We start from the raw sequence: 15,541 nt of genomic DNA on the forward strand, positions 1-15,541 counted from the left end.
GCCATCAGGTACCCCGCTGGGCGAACACGTCCAGCTCGCACCTACCTAAGAGCTCAATCACAGCTGCATGGCACCGTAACTTGCCGGAATTCATAGGCGGTTCAATTTGAACTCTTGCAGGCCGTCTCACACTGCACCTCCACTGGGGATAGTGACTTTTTCTTCAGCATGGCATATGCAGCTACGTTGGGCTCATTGACCGAAGAACTTATTGAAGTGATCTTGAACCAGGTAAGTCGGGAAGAAAAGCATAGTGCTGTTGCTCGTAGGGCTTGCTTAAACTGATACTCTCGATAGCCAGAGCCCGCCAGACTAAAGTCTTTGAGAGACTCCAGTCTACGCAGCCTCCGGTATCACAACCATCTGCGCACCAATCAGTTCGATGTAGAGAAACATGTCAATGGCATCGAGGAGCGTTTTCGTGTCCTCAATCGGGATGGCCTCGCCGACGCGCTTAGGGGACGCTTAGATGCGCTTTCGGCCGTGTCCAACAAGTCCACCCCAGAGATGCTACACTTCCTGCTGGAGCTATCAGACCAGCCCGTGAAGAAGACCAAACTCGAAGATCTCCTTCCTCAAAGAGAGACTCTTATCGACCCGGATGAGGAGCTCAAGTGGGAAGACATCATCAACGAGGGAGGGTTGTCAGATGATGATCTGTGGAAGAAACCCGACTTTAATGACGACAGTTCTGAAGACGACCCTCTTGATGATGACGACGAAAAATCAAATGCATCGTTTGGATCCGGACAGACGTCTCTTTCAAGCATCGAGGCCCAGTACAGGCGGCGACCGCAGGACTATGTGATTACCTCTCAGGACGAGGATTCACTGTCAAGAGTACAAGAGACGCAAGCTTGGAGGCTCAGCCGCCCGAAGGCCTCGGGGCAAGATCAGGCGAAGTCCACGAGATCGGAGTTTCAGCTCGTTCGCGAAACCCTCTTCATGCTGGCAGGTCTGGAGAACGACTTGTTTGACAAAAGAGGCGAACCTTCAGACAAGTACTTGATGCAGCATGCTTCACTTTATTCGCTACAGTCTGTGTTGAAGTGGTTTGGGAATGTTTCACGCAACTTTCTTATACTACGAGTCCTAGCACGAAAACGCCAGCAAATACCCTTGTTGGAAGTATTTCGAGATGGCGTGGCGAAGCGGCTACAAGCTTTCAGCGCTGTAGTTTCCAATATCGAGAGGCGCCTCGTCGATATCAAGGAAGACACGACAGTCAGTCTCATTGAGCTGCAGCGTGAGGTCGAGCCACATGTCCGTCCTCTTCTTGATTTGTCGGCTATTATCCAGCAGCTCTCGCGGGAGACGAAGTCTGAAGCTTTCCGATATCTGGAACTCCTTTTCGATGCGGCCAGCACTGCGCAGCTCGAGGGTCAAGAAAGCATTTACGAGTTCTTTGGCAAGCTGTTCTTCGAGTGCTTCCAGGTCTATCTCCGGCCGATCCGTCAATGGATGGATGAAGGCGAGCTCCGGGAAGGCGACGAAACGTTCTTCGTCGCAAAGGCTCAAGACCAGGTGTCCCTAAGCCAAGTGTGGGAGAACCAGTTCAAACTACGAAGAGCTGCGGATGGCTCGCTGCACACGCCCCGTTTCCTGCAGCCGGCTGCCGTCAAGATCTTCATCACGGGCAAAAGTGTTGTCGTCCTCAAAAGCATGGGGAAGCTCAGCCGAAGCGGCCCGCAAGCACCAGAGCCAGAACTGGGGTTCGATGCGCTCACGGGGTCAGATTTGGGAAGTTTTGCGCCCTTTTCCGAGATCTTCAACGTTGCCTTTGAGACCTGGATGCAAAGTAAGCATCACTCGGCATCCAGCACACTTCGGCGTGTTCTTTCCGAGAGTTGCGACCTCGATGGTGCCGTGGGCATGCTTCATCGGTTATATCTCATGAGTGATGGCTACCGGTCCGATATTTTTGCTCTCGCATTGTTCAACAATCTCGACCTGCTGAACCCCAAGTGGCATGACCGGTTCGTGCTCACCGAGTTGGCTCACGATGCGTTCAACGAGCTTGGGGATATCCATCGCATCATCATCACCGCTACGGACCCAGAATCCCAAGGAGACGTGCGTACATCCAGGAGATCGGTACGAAAGTGTCTTCCTTCAATCAGGGTCACCTACCGAATGGCCTGGCCAATCCGTATTGTGGTTTCTGGTGAAAGCATCACGCACTACCAGTCGGTCTTCACGTTCCTACTGCAGCTCCGCCGGGCAAGTCATATGCTGCAAGCATCGCACAAGTCAATGAAGGCGGTGGGGCGGGAACACGAGCAGGCACTGTACTACGGTCTCCGCAGCAAGATACTCTGGCTCTGTGCCTCTCTGCAGTCGTATCTCTCCAACCTCGTCATTGCGCCCCTGACGGAGAAACTCCGTAAAGATCTCGAGGATGCCGTCGACGTAGATTCAATGATCGCGCTGCATGCGAACTTCACCAAGCGCCTGGTCGCCGAAGCTTGTCTCGGAAGCAAACTAGACCCCATATACCAGTGCATGCTCGACGTCTTCGACCTCGCCATCCGGCTCGAGGATGCACGTAGGACGGAGCATGAACGGCAAGCGGCAGCGGCCACAACTGAAGAAGATGAAGAAGTAGGAGACAAGACGCACCTGTTCGTGAAGGTGAACGAGGAGGAAGATGAGACCTTCCTGGAGGAGCAGGATAAGAGCGCCTTGGTTCTCGAGGATGACAGGACGTATGCCGAGGTCCTGCGTGAGATACGGTCGGGCTTTGATCGGCATCTGCGGTTCATTGCTGGGGGGTTGAGAGGGGTTGCGAGAGCCAGTGGTGACCCGGTGGCGGCGAAGTGGGATACGCTGGCCGAGATGCTGGAGGCAGGTGTTCAGCAAAGCGCGTGGTAGACGGCTTTACACAGTACTATAGGAGATATCCGAATTGGAAAAGTATGTGACTTCGGCCCCTGGCGATATGATGATTGATGGCGAAGACGTAGGTGCTGATAATGGTAAAGCAAGCTCGCAACCGGCTACGTCTGTGTCACAAGGCTTACTGTCACCAGACTAGACTATTGGAGCCACGATATAGCTGGTACGTTCCAAATATTAATATCACGGTGTTTTTTGAAAGGTGCAATGAGACCACCTAACTACATAGATGCATCCAGATGTACTTCGGATACCTACAGGTAGGTATTACTAAGGTTAAGTAAGGTGTATGGGAAGACCCAGCCGATGTACACTTGGGTGCAGCCAACCAAGCCAGCTAAGTCACTAATAATGAACATGGCGGTTCTTCCCAAGTCTGGATCCCTGTAGGTTTTTGCTGGCCTTTATATGCCCCATTATTGGCCATTTGTCCCAATAGCGCATGGACCACAGTGGCACAGCGCGTCAACGAGCTTAACGAGCCCTTATAGCTCAGTGGTAGAGCGCGTCACTCGTAATGGACCTGTAATCCGATAAGGATAGCAGCGACAGATAAGATATGACGAGGTCCGTCGTTCAATCCGGCGTGAGGGCAGCTTCAATTTTTGGGTGGGGGGGGAACTCGCAAATTTGTCGGGCTAGGTCGGTCGGAGCGACTACAGACAGATTCCACAAACTTTTTGCCATAAACCACCACCACCAAACACAGGGAAGGAGCGACTGATGATGGCGTTCATGATATCGCGTCTTTATCTACTTACTGCTTGCCCGTTGCCTGCCATTTGCGCCGGCCGCGTATACGCCAGTGTATATGTACCTTATGTACCTACTTTGGGTATGCACTGTCATCAGCGTTTATGCTGTCTGGTAGATGGTTACGCCAAATGATAGAAGGGTTAGTAGTATGAATCTAGCTGTCTGGGATAATCTGGGTGGTGAGCGACTGCCTGCCTGGGCTGTCTCCGAAGGGGCGGAACGTGGTGCAGAAGTCGGTGGGGCGGCAACATCAGCCCCACCAAACAATTCCGCCTTCTGGACTTTCGACTATCGACATCCTTCCTCCTACATCACACTTTCTGAGATAGAACACCAACAACGATCGTCACGCCTGGTGTGGTCAGAATACAGGCTTTTCTGACCATTATTTGTCTCGTTCTCTTGCAATTGTGACCGGTACCACTTGCTTTCTACAAACGGCTGGACAGAAACTGAATACCCGTCATCCAGCTGATCGAAACATCGCCAATCAACTACCACACGACGACACTCAACCACCATGTCTGAACGTAAAGTTTTAACCAAATATTATCCTCCTGACTTCGATCCGAGTGCGTTGGGTCGTCAACGAAAGCCGAAGCAAGCAGGCCCTCGCGTCATTACTGTCCGTTTGATGGCGCCATTCTCTATGCGCTGCCTAACATGCGGTATGTCCCTTCTTCTACTTTCTCTGCCTGCTGTGCCCGATACACAAAGATGGAATTTCTAACATGGCTTCAAACAGGTGAATACCTGCCCAAGGGCCGAAAGTTCAACGCGCGCAAAGAGACCAACCAGGAGGAAAAGTACCTCGGCATCCAGATCTTCCGGTTCTACATCCGGTGCACGCGGTGCTCGGCCGAGATCACGTTCAAGACGGACCCGCGCGTCAACGACTACGTGTGCGAGCGGGGCGCGAAGCGCAACACGGAGCCCTGGCGGCCGCTGAAGGAGGAGACGGACGAGGAGCGGCTGGACCGCCTGGAAAAGGAAGAGGAGGAGCGCAACGCCATGGAGGAACTCGAGGCCAAGACGGTCGACGCCAAGCGCGAGATGGCTGTTGCCGACATGCTCGACGAGATTCGCACCAGCAACGCGCGCCGGGACCGCACGGGCGGCGGCGACATGGCGCCCGACGCGCCCCCCGTCGACGAGGAGGCCGAAAGACAGGAACGTGAGGATTTGGAAGCCGCTAGGCGCGCGTTTGCGCGGCACAAGGAACAGGCTCTTTCCAAACAGATCGGCGAGGAAGAGATCGTCATGGAGGACCTTTCACAGATGCCCCCACCCCCAGTACCTTTCAAGCGGGGAAAGCCGGTGAAGAAGGTCGAGCGGCTTCCTGGCCTGAAGAGGAAAGAACCGCCGACGACGACGACTGCTACGACTTCTGTCCAGGCAGCATCAACGCCTACATCCGCATCCGCATCCGCACCGCAGTCACAATCCAAACCGCCTGTACAGGCCAAAGCAGGTTTGGCAGGCTTAGTCGACTATGGCTCAGACTCAGATTGAACCTAGAGTAACCGAGAACTCAGCTCGAATAATCACAATAATACCCATTTGCCGTTCACCCTTGTATTATTCATGAATCAACATGCCTGTCGATGTATCTATCCCCTTGCTGGCGAAAGCGCTGCTCCCGCAGTATTATGGCCTACTATACGGTCCAGGGATTATTTGATGCCATTGGCACAACGTTCATCCCAAAAGGACTGGTTGAATACACGGCTTACCGATCATTCACGGCAGATATCATCCCAAACGCAGCACGCCAGCAAGGGGATGTCAAGGGTATGCTGACCGCCCACGATCCAGACCGACTGCAATCACATCTTCTGCAGCAGAAAGCAGGTATTTACGCCTGGGAACTGGTTTTTGGCTTCATCTTCACACATACCCCTGAGCTCTCTCCTCGGGTTGGGCGTGTTCACGAGTCAACCACCGATCTAGATGGAGGTGCCCAACGGCCGCGATCGTTTGAAACAACGCATCTGTCCGGAGATACCCAGGGAAACAGGACCTTCTAGAACCCCCTCCCGAGCAATCTAGGCCCAGCGGCAACCGCGCGTTCGCGTCGCGTCCTCCGCCGGCTATCTCCTTTTCGCGGCTGTCGCCTGGTCACTTGATCAACTTTTCCCTACATTACAAGCATGCACATGGGGGTTGTACGGGGGTGCCCCTGGAGGTTGGCGTTTTATAAATATCCATATTCGCTTATCTACGTGATCACTTGACCATGGAGACTCCCGGCCTGAAGGGATGATCAAAGTCCCGCAAAATAAGGGGGCCCAGGAACTTGACTGACTTGGGGGCGTGGGGATAGTGCTTGAGAGGGATACCTACCAACAGGGGGGATGATGCGGGCATATAGGTAGTATATCCTATATTCTACCGTAACTTGCTGTCCAAAAGTTCGATTGGGGATTTCGATTTATCTATGACAGCTATATCGAACGGGGGTCTGCTGCCTTGGTCGCATCTTTTGTTGGCAGCTGACAGTTATTATTACCGGGGTTCAAAACATGGAGAAGCGGGTTAGACGATGTTCCCGTCCTCCCACCCGAACTATTCAAATACTTGGAAGACGTGCAAATCAAGTTCTCTAGGCATCGTGTTGGCTTCTTTGTTTTACCGCGACTAGCCATGATCAAATAACTCCATTCCCCCAAGTGGGTTGTAAGAGCACCGACCTCAAATTATGAGCTGTCTTGGGCTTCAATGGGCTTTTGCTGGTTTGTTGGCCAGTAGGTTAGTGGTGATGATGATACGTGTGTTCGGCTCCGACCGACAAACACATGTGATGTTTTGCGGCTCAAAAGAGGTAGGCAGAAAAAGGACCCCTCCACGCCCAACGAAAACGCATATGCCACTTACTTGCGCGAAAAAAAAAAAAAAAAAAAAAAAAAAATAAAGGGTCCAACCATAGAAAAATCAGGGCGTCGGGTACGTATGCTTGCTTAAACCACCACAAGTAAACCGCAGGTGGTCGACTAACCACCTAACTAACTAATTGCAAGATCCATACATTGACACACCAGCTGATCTGTAATTGCCTCGCTTTCTCCGTATCTACTTGCCTTGTGACTCCCTGTTATTCTTGTTCTTCATCCTCTTCTCGGCCTTGACTAAAAGGCCGAACGAATTTTAAGCCGACATTAGGCATGTGCCGCTCCGCCGCCTTGGAATTATCGTGAGGCTTTCAGATCAAAAAAAAACAAAAACAAGTTATTATGGTCGGGGCGCGGTCGCGAAGGGGTCGAGCTAAGGGGATTTCACCGACATCATGCCTTGAATATGGGAAAAGATGATACGACTTCATTTCAGGATCAAACTTTATTTCTCCGCATAAACCTGATTAAAATTGGGTGTTGGCGGGCAAACGTGACTGGGACTATACCCACCCTTGCTGGATCGGCAAGGACGCCTTCCATGAACAGCGCATTCAATATCTCGGAGTTTATACGGAGAACAGGATGGAGAACTGGGGACTCGGGCAACAATGCCAGCATAGAATGCCAGTACTAGAACAGTCACATTTTAAAAATTCGCATGAAGCGATTGAAATAGTCGGAATAAGGGCATAGATGAAGTAGATTTGATTTGTAGTATATTCATGAATATTGTTTCATTGCTCGTGTGAAAGATAATCGGTCTCTATGACAGATTCGCTTGCTTGCTTGCTCCTGCCAAAATTCCCTAATCGTGCCTCGCAATAGTTCCCGTCCTATTGTGAGTACTCCCAAACCAAAACGCCTTCGCTGATGCAAGTGTAATTTTCCATCCAATTTGCTGTTGTACATCGCCATGTAATCCGCTCCTCAGAATAGGCGTGGTGTAAATGGGCGCGGCAAGTGACGCGCCCGTGTTGAGTGGTGGGTAGGTTGGACTCCATGCCCCCGGCGTGTAATAGCGATCATAGCCACATAGTTGTACTCAATGCCATGGCAATAGCTTAATCGTGGTACTCGATACTGTTGGGGCTGGAAGCCTCGTCGTTTGACGAGGAAATACCATTGGGCATCGCCGGAACGTGAGAGTTGTGGCTGGATCGGCCGCTGCGACGGTGGGATGATCGGGAAGCAGCCTCCATTTGTCTCTTGGTGTGCTGGTGCATGAACCGAGAGTAGGAAGAGATGTCCTGAGGCGGGGGAGGAGAAGAAGAGGGCATAGACATGCTGCTGAAAGAATCCTGAGAAGACATATTGTTGTTGGTGGTTGGAGATGTTGTTGTGGTGGCTGGTAGACGTTGATGATAGTCGGGACAGATGATCCTAAGATGTTCTTGAGGAATAGAAAAGATATTTATTGTTGGAGTAGTAGTAGGAGCTGTTGGTGATAGACTGATCTGATCTGGTATGGAGGGAATCAAAAGACGGAAGTTGAAACGGATTCTGGGCTGTCTTTATGGACAGAGACGACAGGTAGGAATGCAACTAGGTAGGCAAGGGTCTAGACTCTAGGCTCAGTCAAGAGGGTATGATGCGTTGCGGCAAACACAAAGTCTGACTTCAGAGGTTATGGGGAGGGTCTCGTAGTGTGCCGTATGGGTGTGGGTAACTTGATCCCTACCTCCACCGTTTTCTCTCCCATCTTTCTGTCGTACCTCCTCTTTTCTCTGCTTCTCGCTTCCCGCATGCTTGCTGCCGACCGGGGGGTGTGGTGTGAGCGAAGAAAGGGAAAATGGTGTTACTTGCGTACTACTTGCGTTTCGCCGATCAGCAGAGACGGACGCCGTTTCTGTCTCGGCGGAGGACGCTACTGAGCACAGGGTCGTGTACAGCGACATGACCTCCCATGCACCGTATGGCGTAGTCTGTGTGGGACACAGGCCAATCGCCGTGCTAGTCGTCTTTTAGCTTTTCTCGCCACGCCGCGGACACAAGGCTGATGATGCAGTCTGTCTCTCTCAAGCTTGCTTGGGGGGGGTGGCTAGAGATTGGCTAGAATCCTTTGTTTTCTGCCGGGGTCGGGATGGTTTCTCGCGAATTCTCATCCAATGATAGGTGCGACAAGCGATGGAAAGGGTGGGTTTGGCTGGGCCTGGCACTCGCTGATGATGATCACTAGACAATGTGTGTGTGTGTGTGTGTGTCTGGACAACGGGGGCAATGATGGTCGCTTGTCGGCCGCGTCAGGAAATATCCTCTGCAGATCCCACATCTGAAGTCATAGGCGATGTCATTTTCCATTGGCCCAAGCTTCCTTCGACGCCCGCAAAAAGAAAGAAAGAGAGGGGAGCCCAATGTCAACAAGAGGGCCACTGAACTCTCGACAGTGCCTGCACGTCCAGCCATCAATCGTATGTTCCAGCGCGCTTCCGTAACACCTAAGTCGAACCAGCACACGGGCTCTCTGTTGTTCGTGCAATGTATTAGGTCGTCTTCATGCCCCGAAAATCTAGGGGTCCAACATAGGCTGCGTGTAATGTTGGTTGTAACCAGGCGGGTGGCAGGTACCAGGTAGCCAGGGGGTGGAAGGCTTGAAGCGCTATGGGAACTAGGCAACCAGTCGATAGACAAACCCAAAGTGCTGCACTACACTCAAGCATTTTCCCCCGTGACATCACCTCTCCCGCCTTGCCCCGGTCTCAGGACAATATCGCATTCATAAGCTTATTGGACTGCACAACCGCATTTCGCAATCAACGCCCTGCAAATCTGCATTTTGGAATATTCCCCGCGGCAACGAAGCAACGGTGTCGGATGTATGGAGGACCCATTGCCGCCCCTCGAAGCGGGAGGGATCAACATCATCTCTCCTCTCCCGCCGCTGTGCCAGTGCGTTTCTGAGATCAATTGTGCCATGCAATGTCAAGATTTTTACGGTATCTACATCCAGATCCCCACCTGGGTTTTCCACAAAGGTCGCGCCGAAACCCCTCCACATATGCACTAACACGCTAGATCTGCCCTGAACAGATTACACCAACGTACCGCTACTTGGCGTTCAGTCTGCTCATCATGCCGTCAGTGGATGGATGTCTACGGTCGGGGGGGAAACGAGCACATGAACCCCTAATTACCTGAAACCTGGGCAATGTCTTGTATCTGATGTATCCGAAAGGTACCCTGACGATCAATGTAATTAGGTATTACTATTGCTGCACAGAGCTCGAAGCTTGACAGTCCATCCCACATGGTTGGCTCGATACACGCGCCCGAAGATTTAGCCCACATCGGAGCAGGGGAATTGACACAGAGTAGGGGTCCTTCTCAGGGTCCTCAGGGCCCCATCCAAGGTCAACCCGACAAAAATCCCTCGGCGTGACAATGGGGCCAGCACCTCATGATGGGGGCATGTGCCACTTAGGTTCTTGTCGTTGTCGCTAGATTTAGGTGTTTTTGGCCTGGGCTGAAATGGCATTCCCATCAATTTGCCATCCCCCAATTGCCACATTCACACATTCCGACTCTCGACAACCCCCCTACACGCAATTGTCTGGCCTCGCCTGGTTTCTGCCATGGCCATGACTCGCGACAACTACCCAACCCTCAGCAGAGGACAAGCTCCCATCAGCACGGCGACACCAACACACCGACACAATCGCCAGTAGCTTGGTTACTGGTCGCGACGACATGTCCATTTTTAGCTCGTCGGATATTACCAGCTCTTGGCTGGTTAGTCAACTGTCAACTGGTTTCAACCAGCGTCCGTGGTTTGAGGTCTGCCGACTCAATTAAAACTTACGAAATAAACGTCACAGCTCTCTCCTTCAGTGTTGATGCCGACCAAAGGCTGACTGTATTTTGCTTGCAGGCGCTGTGCAGCCTCAGAGTAGGGGTCCGGCATGGGTCCAGCCATCAGGTTGAAGGAAGGTCACTTATCGCCAGACGCTATTGGTAATCGAGAGACAAGGGAATTCGCCAAGACATTGTTTGGGAGGTTGGGAGGCTGGGGCGATCCCCCTTCCCGCACGTCGTCGCACATCACCAGGCAGCATGAGATCAATAATGCGACCCCCTCCCCAATGATGTCAGCCGTCATTTGCTCGCAGTCAGCCCTGCCAAAACGCCTAATCCGACACTGCCAGCTGCGCAGGCACACACCACACGCTTCCCCGGGCGAGATGGACACAGCATTGAAGATCGGGGTTTTCTAGAGGCTCTACCTAATTCTGATGCTTAATTCTAATCTAATCCTGGCGAATTGATGCCAGAGCCGGCGGGAAGGATGCATCCCATTATCATTAACTGGGGCCGTTCTCCGTCATAATGTTGCCGCTGACGATAGTCTAGAACCTCCACTTCCGCCGAAGCTTCCAATCACTCGCACGTGATGACGAAAGCAGCCGCATCAGACCTCACACCCTCAGCTCCAAGCTCCAGCAAAAATGATTTCATCCCCTATTCACGGCTACCACAGGGGCCGGGCAAGGGGGTTGGAGATGTTGCAGCCTCCGAGATAACCTTCTTACCCAGAAACCGCAGTCGTACATCATTGACATCGACTTATCTCCATCAAGGGGGGCAAAAGATAACCTCAGCTGAAGATGACGACGTAGCATCTCGATGCGTTCGAATATGTTCGATGCACCGGGTATATGCAAGCATACACATCGCCGTGTCGACGCAGTTTCCGGTGCCTCAGTCAACATCATCCGGTGAATCGTCAGACCCGGACTGTCACTCCTGGGGTTAATTCTGCGCAAGCCGAACTACCAATGTTCTTCGTTGCCCATGGATCCGGGTGTCGGGAGCCTTCGCCCGGCCACTTTACTATCCCCGAGAAATCACGATATGTCCTCGACCCGATCGCTGCTTGGCTCTCAGCCCACCATGATATTTGAAAATATGGGTAGTCCCGAGAATGCGTTTTTGCTTTGTCTGGACCTGCTCTAGCCAGGTGCCAGACCCTCTAGCAGCGCAGTGACCAGAGAGAAACTGGAAGCCCATCTCGATACGCAGACTCGTCCTGAGTTTTGGCGCGGTCAGACAGGGATGCTTCATGACGAAGTCGGGGTGCCTATTACCCCAATAAGTTCCAACGTCATGCCCATCGTGTTGCAATCCAAAACATAAGCGGTCCTTTACATCATTTTGGGGCATCTTCTTTGGGGAAAGCCGTTGACTTTTCCTTCCCCTTGCAGTATAGGTTGACCGGGGATCAATTATTGTAGCGGTTCCATTTGTCGAGTTCCAGAGTCCAGACCCCCAACCGTTGCCCACTGTTCAGGTAAAGCACTGAATGAAGAAGGTATGAGGTATGTCCAAACTCCTACCGCGTTGACAAAACCATCTCAACACGGCGATGGATGGGATTCCTCCTCTCACTCCTTCGCCCTTTAGCCGTAACTGACGTCATGCGCTACGTGACGGTGACAGTTGCGAAACTAACCTTGGGCCCGGAGCCAGCACTGTGCTGTGTCACAGCGCGCGTACCCCAGACCCAGTATCCGACGGTTTCTCGATGTTTCCAACGGGGGCATGACGTTTTGTGCTCGTCGCTAGATGGGGAATACGACGTTTGGGTCTCACTAGTGGTCATATATCATCTGTAAGTGGCCGTAAAAGGACCAACCGTCTGACACAGACTTCCGAATGAGCACCAGTTCGTCCCAAAAATTCTGCAAGGCATTGACAAATGCTGGGCCAGGCTGCATGGGTGTTTGTCAATGGGCACGGTAGTATTATTGCTGCAACCAGGCCAGAAATTGGGAACTGAGCATCTAGACTTGCCCAGAACGTGCGTCTGGAAGTGTCTTTGGCAAGACTCCGGGCTAATCAATTCTAGCGCCAGAAGCTGTGCGTTTTGATATGCTGTCATGCCTCGGGGACAACTCAAATGACATAATCAAGTAGATCAAGCCCCGAAGGTTCAGAAATACGTGTTTTTCTTCTACTATTCCATCCACCGGCCGCAGAATGTCTCTCGTAATGGTCAGCTGGTGGCTGTTTTGGTGGTCAAATTGGACTGCTCGGATGGTCTCGAGAGATTGCTAAGGCATATGCGCATTCGACCTGGTGTCAATGACGGAGGCGATTCCTCCCTAGTCGGACCATTGAGCAGTCGAGATGGAACCATGTTCGAATCTTTGATGTTAACGCATACTACCTTTGATACTGATTGATCTGGCCTTGTATATTTCCTCGGCCGAGTGACATAATCATGAGAATACGTCAGTCGGCGTTGGTGGTTCTCCAATGATGTCTAAAAGGAGCTGTACGGATTATGTAACCAGGAAACGAACGAACTGCGGGAGCTAAAGTGATGACATGGATGTCCCCACACAGGCCGCTGGTTTGATAAGGTTGTTTTGGGCTGACTGAGACTGAGATTGACCGAGACCGAGACCTGGACCTAGACCTGGACCTGGACGCGGACGCGGACGCGGAGCATAGCAACCCACCATATGCACCGTTTCGCGACGGCGCAGTCAACAGTCAAATCAACAACCCTACCTTATCCAGACTACACCGCAGCCTCGCGACCACGCAACCCACCACGCGAGTGGCCCATGTTGCTCTCGCCAGCGGCACTGCCATCTCCAGCATGGAGAAGTCCAACATGGAGAAGTTCCTGAGGGACTGGAGGCAAGATGCTCTCAACAAGGCCCAATACGAATCCGCCATCTTCATCGGCGACAAGCTCCTCGCCCTGACCAGTCAGTCGCCCCTTGGGAGTCGGAACCGGCCACCTAACTGATCCTGCCATCATCTAGACCACGACAACGATGCATTTTGGCTGGCCCAGGTCCATTTTGCCACGGGCAACTACACTCGAGCCCAGGCCTTCCTCTCCAAACAAGACCTCATCAGTCGCAGCCCGGCGTGTCGCTACCTCGCTGGCCACTGCTTTATCCGACAGTCGCGATACGACGAAGCACTCGCCGTGCTGGGCGAGCGAAACCCGACCCATCTCATCACGAACCCCGCCCACAAGCGAAAAGTCCAGCATAATGGCGGCCATGCCAAGGGCGCGACCAAGGCCCTCAAGGGTTCCGACAGCTCCGACGAAGACGTCGCTAACCGCCGCTTCGAGGCTGCCATGTGCTTCTTGAGGGGCATCTGCTACGCGAAGCAGAACGCTTTCGACCGCGCCAAGGAATGCTACAAGGACGCCGTCCGCATAGACGTGCAGTGCTTCGAGGCCTTTCAGCAGCTCATGAAGAACTCGCTGATGTCGCCCGACGAGGAGTGGCAGTTTCTCGAGTCGCTCGACTTCGACGCCATTACGGTATCTGGCGACCCCTCGTCATCGCAGGAGGCCGCCGAGTTCACCAAGATGCTGTACACCACGAGGCTGTCCAAATACCGGCACCCGGGCGCCTTCACGACCGCGGCCGAGACGCTATCAACACACTACAACCTGGCATCCAACCCGGATCTTCTCCTTGCCCGGGCAGATCTTCTATACACGCAATGCAGATACAAGGACGCCCTGGCTATCACGGAATCCGTCTTGCACGGAGACAAGTATAACTTCAGTATATATCCTCTACACTTGGCCTGTCTTTACGAGCTGAAGATGAAGAATGTGCTGTTCCTGGTCGCACATGACCTTGCCGACAGCCACCCTGAAGAACCCTGCACGTGGCTTGCGGTCGGTATCTATTATTTCTCTATTGACAAGATTGCCGAGGCGCGCCGCTACTTCAGCAAAGCCAGCATGATGGATGCCCATTTCGGTCCAGCCTGGATCGGGTTCGCCCATACATTCGCTGCTGAGGGAGAGCACGACCAGGCAATATCAGCTTATTCCACCGCCGCAAGGCTCTTCATGGGCACACACTTGCCCCAGGTCTTCCTGGGTATGCAGAATCATGCCCTCAACAACATGACCTTGGCCGACGAGTTTCTCAAGACCGCCTACGGCCTGTGCAAAACGGACCCGCTGCTGCTGAACGAAATGGGGGTGGTGTACTACCACCAGGACCGTCCTCAGGACGCAGCAACATTGTTTCTCAAGGCGCTCGAGATCGCCGAAGACATCGACTCTGAGCCATCGGCCTGGCTGGCCGCACGCACAAACCTCGCACAGGCTTATCGTCGTGCCAGGCGCTTCGAGGATGCGCTCGAGCAGTTTGACGAAGTTCTACGGCTTGGCGGTAAAGACGTCGCCGTATTCTCGGCCAAGGGCTTGATCTTCCTAGAGCAGGGCCAGCCCGAAGAGGCCGTCGTCGTGCTTCACCGAGCGCTGGCCATCAGCCCCCCCAGGACCCCATCGCCACGGAGCTCCTGAACAAAGCGCTGGAGGAGTCGGCCGGCATCGACCTGCCCTCCGACGACGCCCAGACAGAAGCACTGGACGGGCTGGAAAGGGCGGTCAGGAAAATGAAGGGGCCACCGACGGTGCGAATACCAGGACAGCCTGGAATCCTGACCCGGGGCAAGGGACGGGTGGCGAGGGGCAATCGTAGGATCATGGGCCTACGCGACGACGATGGCGCCATGGAAATGGCTGATGACTTTTAATGATTTGCCAATGCATCGAGGAGAGGGCCCACGTTGCATGGCGTTCTACCCATTTGCTGGCGTCACGGCGTATACTCATGGTTTAGGGGTTCCATACAGGAAAGGAAGGCAGCATTGAAAACCCGGCATAGTTAGACAAGTGCATGCATGCGCGTGCATGGATAGGAAAAGCAGTTCGAGAGTACCTCAACAGTAAGCAAGACCTAAGTTTAATCATTCGCCCTCATTGCCAGCATGAATCGATCGCATCAGTAGGATACGATATGATTGGGTTGCCCAAGCGTCCGCCATCTTTGGAACGCTATGAACGAGTGAGACGACCAAGCCCGTCTTGGCAACTTATTGTAGTGCCATTCTGGACATATAGCCTCAGCCGTTCACTGGTGGAATCCGGGCACGTTTCGACCAGCGTGGGGAACGCGCGGAGGGCCGATGTCCACACGTCCGTTTGGGGAAGGAGGTTTCGCGGGGATGGCTGG

General features: G+C 53.1%; 4 protein-coding genes across 4 annotated transcripts; 3 read left to right on the forward strand and 1 right to left on the reverse strand.

Annotated features, from left to right (window-relative positions):
- Nucleotides 1-168: 168 nt before the first annotated feature.
- On the forward strand, nucleotides 169-2,871 carry PG986_000219 (Spc97/Spc98 family protein; the record flags this gene model as incomplete). Its single annotated transcript, XM_066836441.1, has 2 exons — nucleotides 169-231; nucleotides 298-2,871. 2 exons carry the CDS (start codon nucleotides 169-171, stop codon nucleotides 2,869-2,871), a joined length of 2,637 nt encoding a protein of 878 aa, XP_066705334.1.
- Nucleotides 2,872-4,171: 1,300 nt separating this feature from the next.
- Nucleotides 4,172-5,163, forward strand: PG986_000220 (uncharacterized protein; the record flags this gene model as incomplete). Its single annotated transcript, XM_066836442.1, has 2 exons — nucleotides 4,172-4,319; nucleotides 4,397-5,163. The coding sequence occupies 2 exons, from the start codon at nucleotides 4,172-4,174 to the stop codon at nucleotides 5,161-5,163; spliced, it is 915 nt and encodes a 304-aa protein (XP_066705335.1).
- A 2,440-nt stretch (nucleotides 5,164-7,603) lies between these two features.
- On the reverse strand, nucleotides 7,604-7,852 carry PG986_000221 (uncharacterized protein; the record flags this gene model as incomplete). The annotated part of the gene is made up of 1 exon (XM_066836443.1): nucleotides 7,604-7,852. The coding sequence occupies one exon, from the start codon at nucleotides 7,850-7,852 to the stop codon at nucleotides 7,604-7,606; it is 249 nt and encodes an 82-aa protein (XP_066705336.1).
- Nucleotides 7,853-13,140: 5,288 nt separating this feature from the next.
- On the forward strand, nucleotides 13,141-15,062 carry PG986_000222 (anaphase-promoting complex subunit 6; the record flags this gene model as incomplete). Its single annotated transcript, XM_066836444.1, has 3 exons — nucleotides 13,141-13,252; nucleotides 13,310-14,769; nucleotides 14,805-15,062. 3 exons carry the CDS (start codon nucleotides 13,141-13,143, stop codon nucleotides 15,060-15,062), a joined length of 1,830 nt encoding a protein of 609 aa, XP_066705337.1.
- Between the last annotated feature and the right edge of the window lie 479 nt (nucleotides 15,063-15,541).

The sequence above is a fragment of the Apiospora aurea genome (genome assembly GCF_038362705.1).
Source record: "Apiospora aurea strain CBS 24483 chromosome Unknown utg000001l_segment0_segment0, whole genome shotgun sequence".
Taxonomy (NCBI): Eukaryota; Fungi; Ascomycota; class Sordariomycetes; order Amphisphaeriales; family Apiosporaceae; genus Apiospora; species Apiospora aurea.